Below are 17,200 nucleotides of genomic sequence, written 5' to 3'. Positions count from 1 at the left end.
CATAAAATAAAATGACACTAAAATCAATCTCGAATACTTATTGTTAGCTGAAATAAAATTCATAATGGGATTGCTGTTATCTTAACAAACATACAGAAGAAAGATAAAATTCAATAAGTATTTTTCAAATATAGATGCGCTATAATATAAATGTATATTTATGGGATATATATATATAACGATAATTTTCAGAATAAAATTATATATATTTCTCACGAATTGTCAAATTATTTCCATTTTCAACGTCTGCCTATCATAACCTGTCATAACATATTGCCACAAAGAAAACAAAAAAACAGAGATGAAAGGGATACGTGTAACCTTCAACAGCAAGTAACCGATGCAAAGTTCTTTATGGGACTGTTATTACGACAAAGCACTCGACCAAAGGAGTCTAGGTCTAGGACACAAGTCTAGGGATCCACGGCATGACTATCGAGAGGCCGCAACGTTTCGCAACTTTTCTTCGTCCAAATCTCGAGTATATCAGCGATCCGCGAGAACGGGACAGGTAGATGTCTGATTCCGACAGAAAACGAAAGAAGCACGAGATCGAGGAGGGAGGGAGGGAATCGTCTCACAACTCTGAATTACTCTCACTCGCGAGAGGCCCCCGTCTCTTCTTCGTGGGGGCCCCTGCGCGTGTATCCCCCTGCTTCTCCCGGGGGTATAAATGACTCCGGCCTACCTTCCATGGAGTCACAGAACTGAGCGGCATCGCAGAAGCCGACATGAATCTTCTGATCGCGGTAAGCACGCTTCTTTTTTCATACCTACTTTACATTAAGGAACAGTAGAGGGGAAGAAACTTGAAAAAAAAAGAAAGAAAGCGAGCAAGGAAATGTGGTGTACGGATACGTGTGTGAGTCGAGGAGGATGTGCGATCGAGATCCTTGGTCAGTAAGAAAAGATAAAACGATGACCGCGAATCATCGTGCCCTACATCACTGTCGTTATCTTTAACCGTTCGAGTGCGGCGAAGCGCTATCGCGCTTCACTTGTCGTTTGCCAAAAATGCGGAGGAGCGCGATAGCGCTTCTCTTGTTTTGTACCGAGAATGCGGTAGGGCTGCTGTTGGTTAGTATAATTTTCGCATCTATTGAGATCAGTTGTATTCATATCAAGTGCAGTTGTTATTCCGCATTTCATTCCGCGCTTTTAGCATATATATAAGAAAATTCTTCAGCACTCAAACGGTTAATCTCACGTGATGCGAGTTTCACATTAATCGGCAATAGATCTGACGGTGCTGCTTTCCCTTTAGCACGCGTCTCTCTGATTTTTGTGCGGAAAACGCAGTTTGTGACACAGCTTGTGACATCATGTAAAAATTAAAAACAAAAAAGCGAAATCTGTGAAAGCTACTTAATTTAAATAATTCGAAACTTGATCTTCTTTCAAATTTGTTACAAATATTCTCGACGATTTACTGACCATTGATTTTTCTCGCGATTGCACGATTACACTTGCTCTAAAAAAAATTCATGATATATACAAAAGAATTATTTCTGATTTGTTTGATTCTAAATCCACTTTTTTTTATATAAAAAAGCATTTTGAAAGATAATTCTTTCGAAGTCATATAAATTATGCTCTCTAATTCTCTTCTCAATAATACATACGTACTTTTATATTTTTTTATATACATATAACTCATTTTTTTCTAATTCTATATATACAGTAGATCATTTGTACAAAACTCTGTAAAATAGAGAGAAACAATTGCATTATTCTAAATATTTAAAGCATACAATTCTATAAAACGAAGAATGAATACATTGGTAGATAACCTTTGATCTAATCTCAAAATTCTCCAAAAGAGTGTTGATATATGATATTATAAGCTGCACATTTTCTATAAACATGAATACCGAGAGATGCATAGACAGAAATCTTCTGAAAAGACTTGCATTTCACGATAAGCGATCATTCTAAAATATTTTTCAATCGTTGAAAAAATATACTTTGACAGATGTCGGCTGTGTGACACCTAAAATATTATATTATTTAAAATAGAGGAATATTATTGTATAATTCATTGAAGGATTAGAATAATTTATCGCACTTACCTACGTTTCGTAAACACAAAACTAAAGTAACGTATCCTCTTGTGTGTTACAGTGTATGATTGCCGGTCTGGCAGGGTTCGCCCTGGCTGAGGCGCCTGTGTCCTCCGGTTACAGTTACAGCAGACCGTCCGGCGGTGGCGGTGGCGGTGGCTTTTCCTTCGGCGGCGGTGGCGGTTTCGGTGGCGGTGGCGGCTACACCCAGGTGTCCTTTGGTGGTCAGAGCAACGAAGGTGCTTCCGTGGACGGTGCCTTGCTCGAGCAGATCCGCCAGATCCTCCTGAAGGAAGAGCTGCAGTCCCAACAGAGCGGCGGATTCGGCGGTGGCGGATTCGGCGGAGGATTCGGAGCATCTGGCTACAGTGCCCCCTCCGCGCAATACGGCGCTCCCCCGTCGACGCAATATGGCGTGCCCAGCTATCAGACCCGTGTCGTAGGCATCGATCTCGAGGGCATCAGGCAGGCCATCCAGGTTGCCCAATTTAATCAGGTCAGCCAAGGTCCCGGAGGTTATCCCAGCGGACCTAGCACCAGTTACGGAGCGCCCAGCAGGCCGTCCAGTAGCTACGGTGCACCGTAAGGATCATCTTGGGTTGGATGATGAGAGAGAGAGCGAGAGAGAATGAGAGAATGATAGAGAAAAAGAAAGAGAGAGAGAGAGAGAGAGAGAGAGAGAGAGAGAGAGAGAGAGAGGATGGGAGAGTTGATAATGGCACCAGCCGACAACAACGACAACTTTCCGAGACGCAGCTGAAACAAACACATAAAATATAAAAAAAAACTATAGAGAAGATCAGATATACTTGGAAAAAGGTCATAGATGTCACCAGAGTCTCTCACGAACGATACATTCCTCAGGCTCTTCAACTCGGAAGGTCGTCGATATCAGGATTAGAATATCGGATTTGCCGCAGATCGAGATTCGAAGACAAGCTGGATCGCCGAAACTGGTTACTCGTCCTCGCGGTTCCAGCGTCATCGCCTCCCTCAGCTAATGCCAGGAACTCAGTTAGAGGACACGTCAGACGGAAACGTGTGCGAAGAAAAGCGCAGATGGCGATCCGCGGGATGGCACCTGGTCCGTTGAGGATCAAATAGTCGTCGCTTCAACGGGTCAGGGTCTCCCGAGATCCGCCGGGAAGAAACGCACCGTCTCCGAGCAGCATCTCTTCCGGGCCCCTATCTTGTCGGGAATCCAACGGTCGTCACTTCGACAAGAAAAGGGGTCCGCGGGAATGTGAATGTGGCCAGTTTTTTTTCTTTTCTTTCGGAAAAGACTCGGTCGCTTGAAATCTTGAGCGCAGTCGGCACGGTGCCGAAGTCTATCGTACCAAAATCGCATCAATCGTCGCGGTCATCAATGTCAGTCGCGCGAGGATCAGTGATATCGTAAGGAGGCAGGCGCAATAGCTGACACAGATACACTTCACACATTCCCGGCAATCGTCGGGACACTCATAGAACAAGGAAGGAGGAGAAGGAGAAGGCCGACAAGCCGAAGACGTGATTGGCGCAATTAGCGCCTTGTAAATAAAAATTCTACACATGATCGCTATATCGCGGTGTTCGCTGGGTAATTCGCTTCGGCTCTTCCGACTCGAAGATCGGTTCATCGATATGATACGATCAAAGACCTTGAGGATATCAAAAGCTGATAATGACTCAAGCGACAGATCCAGTTGAGAAGATTCTTCAAACTGAAGGCTGAGAAAATCGCGGTAAAAAATAACCGAAGAGTATAAGGTCGATTTTGCATAAAGTAACCGACCTCTATCTATTCGCGATAAGATTCACCGAGGATGTTCACCATAAACGGAAGAGCGAACCGGATTACAGAGCGATTGCCGCCGTGTCGGGCGACACGTACATGTGAAGCCACGAACATACACTATTTTTTTAATACATTTTAACGCTCTTCCTTAACCACGCATCTTTTTGTACTTGTATAAAGGCTTTTTTGTAGAAAAAAGAATAAAAAAAAGAACGTCGCCACCGTTGAAATACCCCCTTGTATTTCTTCAATTTCCTCTCGTCGACCAGATGTGGCGAAATGATTCGCTTCTATCGCGAACGCTGTTTCCTATAATTTCACTTCTCCTCCATTAATCGCCAATGATCATACGATTATGGCGAGTCTATCTTTCTCTTTCGCTATTCCATTATATCCCCCGTGACTCCACAGCCACCAGAGATGATGTCGATTCTCGCTCCGGGCTGGCTCGGGTTTTTTTCTCGCGTCGTCGTATCTGCCAAAGGTATCCAACCGTTTCTCTTTTTCTTCGTCGTCGACGTTTCGAGAGATCGGCGCCTTTCTCCTTTCACTCGCGAACCAGCGAGGCAATGGGATCGCATTATCCTGAGAGGGGAAGGACGAACTTCTTCACCTGGATATGACGTAAGTCCTCAGCATTTAAGCACGTGGAAAAAAGGCCAGTTGCAAAAGGGCATCACGTACGAGACAGAAAAAGAGAGTGAAGGAAGAACCTGATCACCTGGTCAAGATTCGAAAGTGGCTTGGCTCTGCCTTTTCGTTTGAGGCGAATATTCTCGGATTATTTGGTCAAAGGATATCCGGGAGGATAGGGGGATTTCGTTTTTTCTTTTTTTCGAGAAGCTTCCTGCATGGCACTGCTGTCACAATCATCAGATGCGCTCTTCTTTCTCGCTCAAGTCATTTCACATGAAATTAGCATAGAGTTTCTTGATTACAGATGATGTAAGTCGCTTGAATGTATGAATTTATCTTGTATAAATCATCATGATTTCTAAGGAGATTGCTAAAATGCAATTTCTAAGGAGAAGATATACTGGAAGGCTTGATATGTCATTTATTATCCTTTTCTACATTTCAAGTTCCTTTGAAGTTTGAAATTTAACCTCACAACAAAATGAATAAGAAACTAATTGTGAGAAAACGATTCGAGCCGTCTTTATTGGATTAGTTAAGCCTATCGGCCCGTTAAAATTGTTTATAGACACTTTTGAAAATACTTAATTAACATGTTTAACAGTCATCAGACATTTATGACGACATTCATCTGCGGCGGTTTCATGCAATATGCGTCATAATATGCATCTATGATAAATTACGTACAATGATTATTCAAATTTTTCTTGCAAATTTCAGATAACAAATGAGTCAATTTTAAATCCGAAAAGACGGCAAAAAATATCATTATAGCATATTTACGATGAACAGCACATTTGCCGCGAAAAATGATTATCTTTAGAAATGGAATAAATATTTATTATAATATATATGGAAGTCTTTGTAAAAAAGCAATATTGTCAGGATCGCACATCATGACAAAATCATAAGTTAATCATGGTGTAATTAGTCTTAAATCAAATCATTATATAAATTCTTATTGTGCCTTCAAAGTTTTAACTAACATAAGTGTAACTTTAAATGATTATATCTGCTCACAAATAAATTTTCTCTATATTTCTCGCATGTAGCTTCAAGATAATTTGAGATGACGTTTATACATTGTATATATATATATTTTACATACGTATAAGAAAAATCTCAATAAATTATAGGTAAGTTAAGAATTATGTAACGAGAAAATATGTTAATATCGCTAATTTAAACGGTACGGGCTAGGAACGTAGTTACGAGAGAGGGTGAGTGCCAATAAAATAAAATATTGTATTATCGACATTATTGCATAGCTTCGCGAGAATTTATCGAGTTCTTCGTTGTAATTTCAATGAAGAGAAATACATCCTCTACAACAGATTATAGAAATTGTATTTCTGCAAACTGGTTGTCGACAAATGGTTGTTTATTCCATGCCAGTTATAATTTCGCGATCGACATGATATTTTACTTATCATATTGCTGAATATCTTCCAAGTCAATAAAGAGCTTGGTAAGACACAAATGCAAAGGTTAGCGGAAATAAAGAGCAAGGAAAATGAATTTATGTTTCACATAAGATGAGAAATGTTGCGCGTACGTTTGGAATAATTTTCGTGTCAGTAGAAACTTATCAAGCGTGAGAAGCCTGTTTTCATAACACTTAAACCATTTGCCATACAAATTAGAAATCTTAAAGAGCAGTGAAGTTGCTAATATTTTATGTAATAGAATAAAGTTTCGCGTAATAAAATTTTTGTCATATATATATATATATGTTCTATCTTAGAAATAATTATATAAAAATAATTATATAAAAACTAGACATATAAAAAAAGTCTATGAATTAAATGGAAATTCAAATAATATAAAATATATATAATAAAGAATTTTCTAATTCTCAATAGTTCCATACGAAGAACATGGTGTATCATAAGTTACTATTTAATTCAGAAATTAGACAAGATATGCAATAAGAAACAAAGATTTTTCAAATTCTGAAAAATCATCTCTTTTCTATATTAAAAATAATAATGCGATTATCGTGTAAACAAGCATCTTACGTACGAAATTCGTATATACTTTTATAATTCGATTTGGCAATGCGCAACACGATAATGATCCCGTTTGTTAAAAATAATTTTGTGAAAGATGCCGAGAGAAGCCCGGTATCGGCCAATCTGTCCTGAAAGGCCTTACGTGTGTACCTGTGACATCCAGCGGGGAAAGCGCTGCGCGTCATGGGGTACGGTGAGATCGGCAGGAGAGGGAGATGTGGAGAGACGCGTGTGAGAATCTCCGTGAAATTTTGCAAGAGGCGCACGAAAGATGTGCTCGTCCACCAGCGTGCGAAAGGAGAAAAATTCGCACTAACTTGGCTCGATCGACGTTCCAGTTACAAGAACAGAGTCGTGTCGCGATCTTCTTTAATAATAATTTATCTTTCCTCCCTTAGGTTTAGAGCATCATTAGTATTGATGTAAAACTGGAACATCGTCTGAAATAAATTTATTATATATTATAGAGATTTATAAATTTAACTTAGCATCTGGTATGTTATTAGAATGAAAATTGAAGAGAGCTTCTTCGCGAATTCTTCCCCCATCCTAGTTTTGATAAAGCTCTCTTCAATTTTATATATATATATATAAATATATAGCCAATTGGAATGTGAGCTACATTTAAAATAATAACGGTTAATTCAAATCTATCATCTGAAAAGTTAAAAATAATGAAAAATCAATTTGCAATAATCAAAATATAAATTAATAAATATCTAAAAAAAAAAAATTTTTTTTTTTTTTAATAAAAACAAAGTTTGTCCCCCCCCCCCAATAAAAAACCGTTTCTTTTTATTTTTCCTATTTACATCTTTACTGACCAATACCTGAAAACAAAGTCATCTTTTAGGGAACTTCAGCTTCCGGATAGGTCGTTTAATACCCCCACAGTTTAATCAGAGAACTCGATCTGCCGTGAAGGGGAAAAATCTAGCGTGCGAAAAGGAGAGGAGCATGTCGAGAGAGGAAATCCGTGATGTAGACAATGCCGTCAGTGTATTATGGGAAGCAGAGATTTGACGAAATAGCGTGGATGAAGCATCTTCACAATGGGTCTGCCCGTGCTTTCGCTAATCCCATTTCTGTACGGGACTTTTAATAGGAATACATGCGCGTTACTCAACGCATAACGTATATCTAATTGTAACGCCACATTAATCTAGAAGAGATGTCCTCTTTCCTGGGTCCAACATGATTTCATTTTGCACACGCGGAGATTAACAAATTGTGCGAGATATAGAATCCTTTTTTTTTGTTAGAAATATTAGAGCCGACTTATAAATTGTATTTGAGATTTACAAATATTCTATACGAATGTTCCGCACATCTTGAAACTAGCGGATCGATGAGTCCATCGACAAGATGTTTGCACAATCGTATAATTGGCGTTACATCTTTACAATATATAGTGCCGCAAACGAGCTTGTAATTCCCGGTATAAACGACTGTGTCGTTATAATGTTACTTCACATGCAGGGGGGGCATGTGAAGTAACTTCTTATATATTAAATTCCAGAGATTCTTTCAATCTGAGGTCCATATTTTCTTCGCCATGCAAATGTCACGTTGAAAGTCAAGTTTGAAAATGCCTATTTACAATAGATTACATATTCAATGATACATAAATAAATACAACTTTTTAAACAAATATCTTCATTAATTAATCATCAATTATACTAGCTACGTGACTTTTCCTGTATAAAATCAGCTGATTACAATTTGAAATCAATAAAATACATTAAAATCATAGCATCGATTACCATCATGATATTCAAACATAAAAATTGTGCTGATCACAATTTCGTGCTAATAACACAGTTAATGATTTTATATATAGGTCTCATTAAGTACAATAAAAAATTATGCGAAATTAAAACTCCGTTTAGCAAAGTTACACCATTTTTTTACAATGATAAATTTCTGATTCAAATATTTCTAACGATAAGAAAGAAGTGAATAGAATCAAAGAAGAAATCGTAACATTGCAATCGAGCATTGCAACGAACGTGTGAATGTTCGTGCAAGTCACGCTTGATAAGTTTTATCTGCTCGCACGCACGCACGCACGCATATGCGTGTCCACACACATACATACACGACCAAAAATTGCTGCGAATCCAGTGTAATAGCCATTGATTATTCCGTAAAGTTTCGTCCTGAGAAAGCGAGGAAGGGGAGAAAGTTACCGGGAAAATCATCCGGGTCTTCCAAGAGCATCCTGTTACTTTTGTCCGTAAATCTGTAAGGAGGAAGGCGCCGAGCACATCTTACTCGGCCAATTGCATCTTCCGTGAACATCGATGATTACATATATCTTACGCGCTAGCCAGACGATTTACGATTCAAATGATCCGGGAAGAAATAATTGAAATAGAAGTGAGCGGAAGCGTGACCTGTTGCGTGGGCTACCGTTTGTTCCAGTCGCGCGAGTAGAAAATTAATTATTACGCAAGATATATGTTCGTAGAGTGATTCATTTTACATTGCTCACGCGAATCCCAAAACGGTAACAGAAATGTCGAAATATAAACAATTATAAGCGATTAGACGGGAAGAGGTTTCTCGCAAACTTTAATTTACAAAGCGGTTGTAATACGTATGTAACAGAGAAACGTCTTTTTTCAATTACTAAACTTAATTCAATGTTCGCATCATTACTAAATTTTCCTAAATATACGTTACCATGTAACTACATTGCTTTAGCATAGTAACAAACATTAATAAAGATGTATCAAAAGCTTAATATTATAAAAATATTTTCATCATAAAAATAATAAAGATCTTTTTATTAAAAATAATTGAAAAATCTACTTTATAATTTATCAAATTATCTTATTGTGTATTTCAGCGTAAATGCAAATCGACAACATGTAATCTAAAATATAAAAAACTATCAATTTCATTTTCAATGATTCAGTTATAATTCGATATGAACTGTGAGGGGTTGAGGAATTGCGATATCACTCATTAGCGTTTTCATTATTAAATACCTAATGTAGATTTTCATCAAGCACTTATATATAAATTTATGTGATTGCAAACATAGACATATATAAAAACTTTCTATAGGAATATGATAAATAAAGAAATAATAGTGTGGTAGAAATTCATCAAATGGGATGATACATATTCTTATGCTTAAATTATAAATTTATCATTCATTTAAAAGCAAATAAAAAGAAATACTACATATTTGTTTTATGCTGCAATGGTTAGTCCGATATCATTCTTTTTAAACAGACTCATGATAAAAATTACAAAATACTGCTTTATTGTTAAAGTAAAAATAATATAATTTAATCAATTTTCTTGTACGTTACTTGCACTTACATTCCATTTCAATATTTACATTGTATTTCTTCTTTCTCAGCCAAGCACAAGCTTCACAATCAATGTTAACATATTAAAGAATATCAAAGGAACTGAAAATTGACATTATATAAAAGATGTAATAATCAAAATCTTAAGTAATTAGTATTGAAATTACTTACCCCTCATCACAGTTCGTATCGATTTAATAAGATTCAATATTTGTGATTTAGCTGTCGGAGGTTCTCCAAAGCCTTGCACATTTTGCCATGATGCCCAGCCAACTGTAATAAATATATTCAATGTTAATTTTAATGTAGTAATTAAAAACAGATATCTTTTTTAGACTTTATTTTTTAAAACACATTATAACCTATAATATATTATTCATTATATAAAATATCCATTAATAAAGATATAACAAATAAAACAACGAAACCATGAATGTATTTGATTATTACCTTTGGCGAGAAACCTTTCCTCATTCAAAATGCAAATTGCATTTAGACATAACAAAGTTGCTTCGAAAAGTGTCCACAGTGTAAACGCCATATTGCCGCAATTGTCATGCCAGCATTACCAACAGTTACTTACAAAAGGACTGTTCATTTTAACATTCAACATAAAGTCTCTCTGATATTATACTGATCGGCCGAAAAAAATTTTATAGGCTTCAGAAATTCTTTTTGAGTCAATTGACATATTTGACAAACTTGTATAGCCTTGTATATCAGACTCCATATTGAAGATTGAAACTTGATCAATCAAGATAAAAGAAACTAAAATTTCCTTGTCCTGACTGGTCAAATTTTAATCTCAATGCATAGTCTGTTACGGGCTTATGGCATATGAAATATTGGTTTTACACACGATTTTAATTTTTCTCTATAAAAATACTTTACTACATATGAACTCTTATATTTTTCTTTCCATTGGTAATGGCGCCTTAATTTTTCAAATAATTCTATATTAATCCAATAGTCAAATTAACAAAATTTTAATTATTAAAAAATAGGGGAAAATAGAATAAAACGTACAAATCATAGAATTATTGATTTAAATATTTTTCATGTTATTTCTCTTACATTTATCATACATAAGATTCGGGAAATTCGAATGTGATATCCCGTCCAGTCAATTGCTTGTACACTGAAGCAAAAGTGTCAACCTGTCAAAAGAGATGCATTGAAATCTAGTTATCCATTATATAATAGAATGATTTCATATAAACACAAGAAAAAGGAGAATAAATAAATGTACCTTATGCTCGATGTTTGTCTGCTCATTTTTATCAAGATGAACTTTAATAAGTTGTGATCCATCAAGTTTCACTCTGATACGCTTGCCAACAATTTCTACAGGATACACTAAATCCTCCAATATTGCATCATAAACAGAAGTTAAAGTGCGGCTAAACAAAAGTGTATTATACAATATTAATTGTACACATATATATACACATAGGATTCTATAGATAATTTTTTAATGACATATTAATTATATTCTCTTTCATTCTCTTACCTTCTGGGACGTTTCTGCTTGTTCTTAGTACGCGTTTTCCTGGTTGGTTTCGGCAAGATTTTACGTTCGCCAATGAACATTACATGTTTTCCAGAGAACTTTTTTTCCAATTCACGAACTAGCCTTGTTTGAATTTTCTGGAATGCTTTCAACTTTGGCATTGGCACATATATAATGATTGACTGTAAAAAGACAAAACTGTCATGACATAGCTTTCTCGAAAAGCATTATATTTATAACGAGATATATGCATATCCAGATATATAAGTACTTAAATTAAATTAAAGTAAAAATCTGATTAAATCTATACAAGCATGTTTGTGAAGTATAAGAAAAAGAATTTTTTTTTCTTCTAGAACTTTATAAACATAAGTATGAAAAGATCAAGTTTAGTTTTGACTTAAAAATAAAAACATACTGTAAAAGAGATACCACACGGATAATATACAAGCTATGTGAATTAATAAAAATTTACCTTTTTGTTGTTTGTTTCTATTTCTTTTGCTTTAGTGATGTAGAGTTCCCTCAGCTGCGACTTGAGATCGCTATTCATTTCCAATTCGAGAAGAGCTTGAGAAACGCTAATCTCGAACTGGTCGGGCTCAGCTCCACCACTTTTAATTATCTTTGCATTCGTCGTTAACATCTGAAAAGATTTTGAGATTAAGACATTAAAATCGTGCAGTTTAACGGAATCTACCGTTATCGCAAAATAATATACGATTTAAATAATTATTATATATGATATTCTATATTCAAATACTATATATTTTATCCAATATTGAAGAAAAACATACCTTTCTAATTGAACTTGTTTCTTCTTTTTCTTTATGGATTTCTGTCTCTACACGTCTTTAAAACCACGAGGTTCTAATCAAAGAGAAGCCTAAATGGGACCATGCTAAGGTTATATATAAGAAGGTTAAGTCATGAGCCCCGATTACCCATAATGCAATGCAAAGAATCGATGTGTAAGCCAATAACAGTCTACTGTGACATCCCGCCATTTTTCGAAATCATATTTTAACTGTAATAATTAATAAGTACCGTTTTTATTCTCGCATTTCGCCTATAGAATATAAAACAATTATTTAATCCATTTGCTTTTATTTCAGTTATTAATCAATTTCATTGAGCTCTGTTACACGGCATTCTTAAAGCCCGTATCAGACTAAGCATTGAAAATTGAAGTTTGAAGATTAAAAATTGGAATTTGACCAATCAGAACAAAAAGGACTAGAATTTCTTTATTCTAATTGGTCAAATTTCAATCTTTAATCTTGAATCTCAATCTTCAATGCGTAGTCTGATACCAACTTTAAGGCTTTTGTGTCCATAATCCGAGAAAACTCGGATCGAGTTAGATAAATTATGGACCACCAAACGTTGTAAATAAAGGATTTGTGACCACCTAACGATTCTGCATCAAATAAGCTCCGATTTAATCGATTAGACTAAAAATTAAAAATATCCGGCTAACTTTACACCAATATTTTAATTATTTAATTTTAAAAAAACGATTGACCACCAAACGTTTTAATTAGGCTACCAATCATTATCAAACGACCACCAAACGATTAGATAATTTTAATTATTAAAAAGTTAAAGTGATCCGGCTAACTTTACGGAGCTCAATGCAAAGGTACAGGCAATAGGAACAGGGAATAAGCAACAAGCAACAGAAATAACCACATTTCAACTTACCAGAAATTGTGTATCAACGCACAATGGAATGTGGAATAGGCAATAGGAATAAAATTTCCGACGCGTTGGATTTTCTATTGCCTATTCCATATTTCATTGTGCATTGACACACAGTTTCTGATAAGTTGAAATGTGGTTATTTTTGTTGCTTGTGCTATTCCCTGTTGCTATTAGGTCTGTTCTTTACAGCTGAACTGGCTGCACCAATTCAGAGCCCATCCTTCTCTTTCCAATAGGGACAGAAAAAGATAAACTCTGAACCAGTGCAGCCAGTTCAGCTGCAAAGAACAGACAATGGGTCTGTCTGTTTCTTTGCATTGTGTGATAGCCTTTATAATTACAGCGGCGTAGCATCTCTCTCGCGTCTAGTTCGTCAGTTTTTTGACAATGCAAATCGATATGTCAATTGGTTGATGCGTTGGACAAAAATATATCAATTCTATAGACGATTGTTTTTGTTTACACATTTATATATTTATATATTATATAGTAATGTTATGTTTTGTTAGTAGTACTTTTTTTTGTAACAAAATTAGTAATTCATTGTAACTCATTACCGGTACAAGATTTATGAAACTATTACAATTTGCAAGAGCAATAAATTCCTCTTGCAATATTTATGCTTCTCATGTTCGACCTCTTTCATGCTCTTCTATGCGCATATGTATTGTGCAAAGAAAAATTAACGCACAAATAGTTTGTCATTTGCTAGTATTGCAGGTAATGATAAAGAAAGATTTGAAAATAGCATGTGAATTATTGTATTATTTATAGATTGGTGAATTTATAAAAATTTAGTATTATCTTTATGTAAGAAGAGCTGGTTTAATTTTTGCGTATTCTACATTTGTATGCTTTATGAGAGATATTTGTTTTCGAATTTGAAAGATGGTATTTGCTATTTATAATTTTATCCACAGGAGATATCTCAAATTTGCATTAATGTTGACAATGTCTACATCATCTTCTATGGATGAGCGTATGTTGAAGGGAATAAGAAAAGTAATACCGAATTTGATCAACACCAAGTACAAAGGTCAAGATGGTAGAATTGGAATTTTTGGTGGCAGTATCGAATATACAGGAGCCCCATATTTTGCAGCTATGAGTGCATTGAGAACTGGCGCTGATCTTGTTCACATATTCTGTGCGAAGGATGCCAGCATACCTATTAAATCATTTAGTCCAGAGTCGATAGTTCATCCAATATTGGACCAATACGATGCGATAAAGCATATAAAACCTTGGCTTGATCGGCTACACATTATCCTGATTGGACCTGGACTTGGCAGAGATGAAAAGATATTTAAAATGATTGTTGAATTAATATCAATCTGTCGCGAAATGAGAAAACCACTTGTTATTGATGCAGATGGATTGTTCTTGGTTTGTCAGAAGCCGGAAATCATAAAGGATTATCCAGGAGTTATTCTGACACCAAATGCAATGGAGTTTAGTCGATTGGTTAAAGCAGTACTGGACAGGTCTATTCCGCCTACTCCTCTAGTCAAAGTTTCCGATGTTAAGCATGTTGCGGAGGCTCTTGGAAAGAATGTAATAATCCTGCATAAGGGAGCAAAAGATGTGATCGTGGATGGTCATAAGGGTACAGAGACTGTATCATGTGGATTAGCTGGTTCTGGAAGGAGATGCGGTGGACAGGGAGACCTCTTGGCTGGTTCCTTGACTGTTTTCTGGTGGTGGGCTATTTCTGCAGGAACCAGTGAATGTGCTTTGTCGCCTTCGATTGTAGCATGTTATGCTGCGTCGAGATTAGTCCGAGAATGCAATGCATCAGCCTTCAAATTACGACAAAGGGGAATGTTGACATCAGATATGCTAGAACAAATACAGCCAATTTTTAACAAGATCTTTGAGACTCATTGCAATAAGTAAATTATATTATAATCTTTTCTTTTAATTATATTGTTTGTATATAATGCTATTCTTGTTGGTTAAAATAATGTTTATTATATCTTATATTAAATAAAACGAAAGGATAATTGTATATGTATGTAAATATGATATCAATGATTGTTATTGTTATTATATTGTGGATTGTAGAACTTATTCATTTAATGGAAGAGGTCGAACTCGAAGTACTGATTCCTGAAGCGTATACATTTTTACAACATTATATATAAGTTATAAAAAGACTTTGATTAATATATTACACAAATTGGAAAATATGCATTTAAAATACTGGCTTCAGAGAAATGCTTCTAAATATATATATATTAATATATTATATGTATTTTTATATGGTTTTGGTGCTTTTTAAAGGCTCATATAAATAAATATTTTTATAAAATATTGTTTATTAATATTATCAAATCTTTTTTTTTTTACGAAATATTTTTACGTTATTTTCTAATTACATTGGATCGTGATTACAGGATCGATTACGAATAATAATTAATAGATGTTTCCTGAAAAAAAAGATCTATATACATATAAGAATCATATAACAATAAAATAAAGTTATTAGTAAAAACAATAGATAAATCAGGGTGAATAAATATGTTTTAATGTATCTGTTTAAAGTTGTGTTGCATTGTTTTAATTATACAATATATACTTAAAATTCTTATTACATATTACATATTATAAATATATATTTTTGTCTTTTTATTATATATGATATAAATAATTAAGTTGGGAAATTATATATTTACACATAAGACATTTGTAACAGCAAAGTAATTACAAATAAATAATTAGAGACAAATCTTTACACGAATCCTGAAAATAAAGTTTTCGGTATATTTTACTAATAATTTCTCACTTGGCCATCATAATTCAATATGATTGCAGTAAAAAGTAATCGTGAACTTAATTCACTTCAAAATTTGCATACATCAGTATTTTCTAACATGACAAAATGCGATATGTAAGATGACTTTTATTTCAGATATTCTACAAAAATTTCTTTGAAAAAAAAAAAAGATAACATTAGAATTTTTTAAATCTTCAATTGATCATTACTATGGTGTTTATGTATTTTAAGTTACGGTTCCAAATACGTTTTTATTTGAAAATTTTCATTCACGTTTTGTTCAGTCGCTATAATAATATATTTAATTAATTATAGTGACGAACTACATGTCGATTAGCTGAGTAATGAAAAAGCGAAACAGTGGAACAAGCGAGGGACATTGTTCTACAGGTACTAGAGTTATTTTGCTATACTACGCTTACATATATATACAGGATGTTCATGACAAGTAAGTATAACCAAACGGAAGGTGGAGGTAGATGGGGTCCAACTGAGTCGAAAAGTCCTGAAAGTCTATTTTTTTATAACACTTAATAAAGAAGTTATTATTGAGTAAAATCTGGCTAATCAGCACCGATCTTTATAGCCAGGCGCACATCGGTGTATCGCGCGCTTGGTAGTATGTGGCGGCGTACATTTCACGGCGTGCGGCCGGCTAAAGATTGGCGCTGATTGGCTAGATTTTACTTAATAGTAATTCCTTTATTAAGCGTTATAAAACAAAATGATTCAGGATTTTTCGATTCAGTTTGACCCAATCTACCTCCACTTTTCGTTTGGTCACTTACTTGTCGGACACCCGTATAACGAGAGAACTTCGTAATTCTAACTTACAAATCGACAGAATGAAATATCATAAGGTTGACTTGAAGTATAAATATAAAAACAAAGACATGTTAAGATATTGGCGTATCTACATGATCTTTTGGCAATAAATATTTGCAAGAACCCATACAGCACAGAACATTGCAATTACATTGCAGCAATGTTACAATCTTGCAAGTTGCAATGTAATATTGTTGAGACATTATTGAAATATGGAATTGTAATATTTCATGAGAATGTTACAATTGCGACATTTCAAAAACATTACGAAAAACAGTTTTTGATAATCGCTACTTCGTTCGTTTACCACTATGCGGCGCGCGTTTCGTTATCTATCCCGTATTTAAGTTTTAATCACGATGGTTATATAAAGCTTGCAAAAAGCGGTTAGTAATATTAAAGGTAGAATAACTATTTTTATCAGATTAATTTGTCTGATGCAATCCCAACACAGGAAATTCAGATATTGAATTGAGTGTTCAGAAATCGGACAAATAAATTATCCGAAAAAAGTTAAAATTATCCGTTTATTATCTATTTAAGATATGGAGTTTAATATTTATATAAATAAAATTTT

General features: G+C 34.8%; 4 protein-coding genes across 5 annotated transcripts; 2 read left to right on the top strand and 2 right to left on the bottom strand.

Moving 5' to 3' along the window:
• Nucleotides 1-2,106: 2,106 nt before the first annotated feature.
• Nucleotides 2,107-2,646, top strand: LOC138941978 (pro-resilin). The gene has a single exon (XM_070311974.1). It carries the CDS (start codon nucleotides 2,125-2,127, stop codon nucleotides 2,644-2,646), a length of 522 nt encoding a protein of 173 aa, XP_070168075.1. The 5' UTR covers nucleotides 2,107-2,124.
• A 3,791-nt stretch (nucleotides 2,647-6,437) lies between these two features.
• LOC138942077 (immediate early response 3-interacting protein 1) lies at nucleotides 6,438-10,387 on the bottom strand. 2 transcript variants are annotated; one of them, XM_070312111.1, is made up of 4 exons: nucleotides 10,259-10,387; nucleotides 9,980-10,081; nucleotides 9,819-9,910; nucleotides 6,438-6,925 (listed from the first exon to the last, which is right to left on the bottom strand). In XM_070312111.1, exons 1-3 carry the CDS (start codon nucleotides 10,347-10,349, stop codon nucleotides 9,855-9,857), a joined length of 249 nt encoding a protein of 82 aa, XP_070168212.1. In that variant the 5' UTR covers nucleotides 10,350-10,387; the 3' UTR covers nucleotides 6,438-6,925; nucleotides 9,819-9,854. The 2 variants fall into 2 exon arrangements, with proteins under 2 accessions (XP_070168212.1, XP_070168211.1); XM_070312110.1 differs by lacking the exon at nucleotides 6,438-6,925 and having other exon boundaries at nucleotides 9,748-9,910; nucleotides 10,259-10,386.
• Nucleotides 10,388-10,845: 458 nt separating this feature from the next.
• Rps7 (ribosomal protein S7) lies at nucleotides 10,846-12,225 on the bottom strand. Its single transcript, XM_070312026.1, has 5 exons — nucleotides 12,116-12,225; nucleotides 11,794-11,964; nucleotides 11,319-11,500; nucleotides 11,058-11,208; nucleotides 10,846-10,965 (listed from the first exon to the last, which is right to left on the bottom strand). The coding sequence occupies exons 2-5, from the start codon at nucleotides 11,962-11,964 to the stop codon at nucleotides 10,888-10,890; spliced, it is 582 nt and encodes a 193-aa protein (XP_070168127.1). The 5' UTR covers nucleotides 12,116-12,225; the 3' UTR covers nucleotides 10,846-10,887.
• Nucleotides 12,226-13,402: 1,177 nt separating this feature from the next.
• On the top strand, nucleotides 13,403-15,237 carry Naxd (NAD(P)HX dehydratase). Its single transcript, XM_070312028.1, has 3 exons — nucleotides 13,403-13,742; nucleotides 13,943-14,914; nucleotides 15,087-15,237. The coding sequence occupies exons 2-3, from the start codon at nucleotides 13,965-13,967 to the stop codon at nucleotides 15,133-15,135; spliced, it is 999 nt and encodes a 332-aa protein (XP_070168129.1). The 5' UTR covers nucleotides 13,403-13,742; nucleotides 13,943-13,964; the 3' UTR covers nucleotides 15,136-15,237.
• The last annotated feature ends 1,963 nt before the right edge of the window (nucleotides 15,238-17,200 follow it).

This window comes from Polyergus mexicanus, unplaced genomic scaffold, assembly GCF_030449975.1.
Source record: "Polyergus mexicanus isolate NDT 795.1 unplaced genomic scaffold, iyPolMexi1.0 SCAF_21, whole genome shotgun sequence".
In the NCBI taxonomy this organism is placed as follows: Eukaryota; Metazoa; Arthropoda; class Insecta; order Hymenoptera; family Formicidae; genus Polyergus; species Polyergus mexicanus.
Note: the sequence above shows the minus strand (reverse complement) of the source record. Positions and strands in the feature narration are given on the sequence as shown.

What these genes read in the sequence shown, in the direction of transcription:
- LOC138942077 (XM_070312111.1), bottom strand. Translation starts at nt 10,349, where the DNA reads ATGGCGTTTACACTGTGGACACTTTTCGAAGCAACTTTGTTATGTCTA. An exon ending in GGAAAGGTTTCTCGCCAAAG is followed by an intron (nt 10,082 to 10,258) that starts GTAATAATCAAA and finishes TATTTATTACAG; the next exon opens with TTGGCTGGGCATCATGGCAA. An exon ending in GATACGAACTGTGATGAGGG is followed by an intron (nt 9,911 to 9,979) that starts GTAAGTAATTTC and finishes GTCAATTTTCAG; the next exon opens with TTCCTTTGATATTCTTTAAT.
- Naxd (XM_070312028.1), top strand. Translation starts at nt 13,965, where the DNA reads ATGTTGACAATGTCTACATCATCTTCTATGGATGAGCGTATGTTGAAG. An exon ending in TTTGAGACTCATTGCAATAA is followed by an intron (nt 14,915 to 15,086) that starts GTAAATTATATT and finishes TGTGGATTGTAG; the next exon opens with AACTTATTCATTTAATGGAA.
- LOC138941978 (XM_070311974.1), top strand. Translation starts at nt 2,125, where the DNA reads ATGATTGCCGGTCTGGCAGGGTTCGCCCTGGCTGAGGCGCCTGTGTCC.
- Rps7 (XM_070312026.1), bottom strand. Translation starts at nt 11,964, where the DNA reads ATGTTAACGACGAATGCAAAGATAATTAAAAGTGGTGGAGCTGAGCCC. An exon ending in AAGCAGAAACGTCCCAGAAG is followed by an intron (nt 11,209 to 11,318) that starts GTAAGAGAATGA and finishes ACTTTTGTTTAG; the next exon opens with CCGCACTTTAACTTCTGTTT. An exon ending in AGACAAACATCGAGCATAAG is followed by an intron (nt 10,966 to 11,057) that starts GTACATTTATTT and finishes CTCTTTTGACAG; the next exon opens with GTTGACACTTTTGCTTCAGT.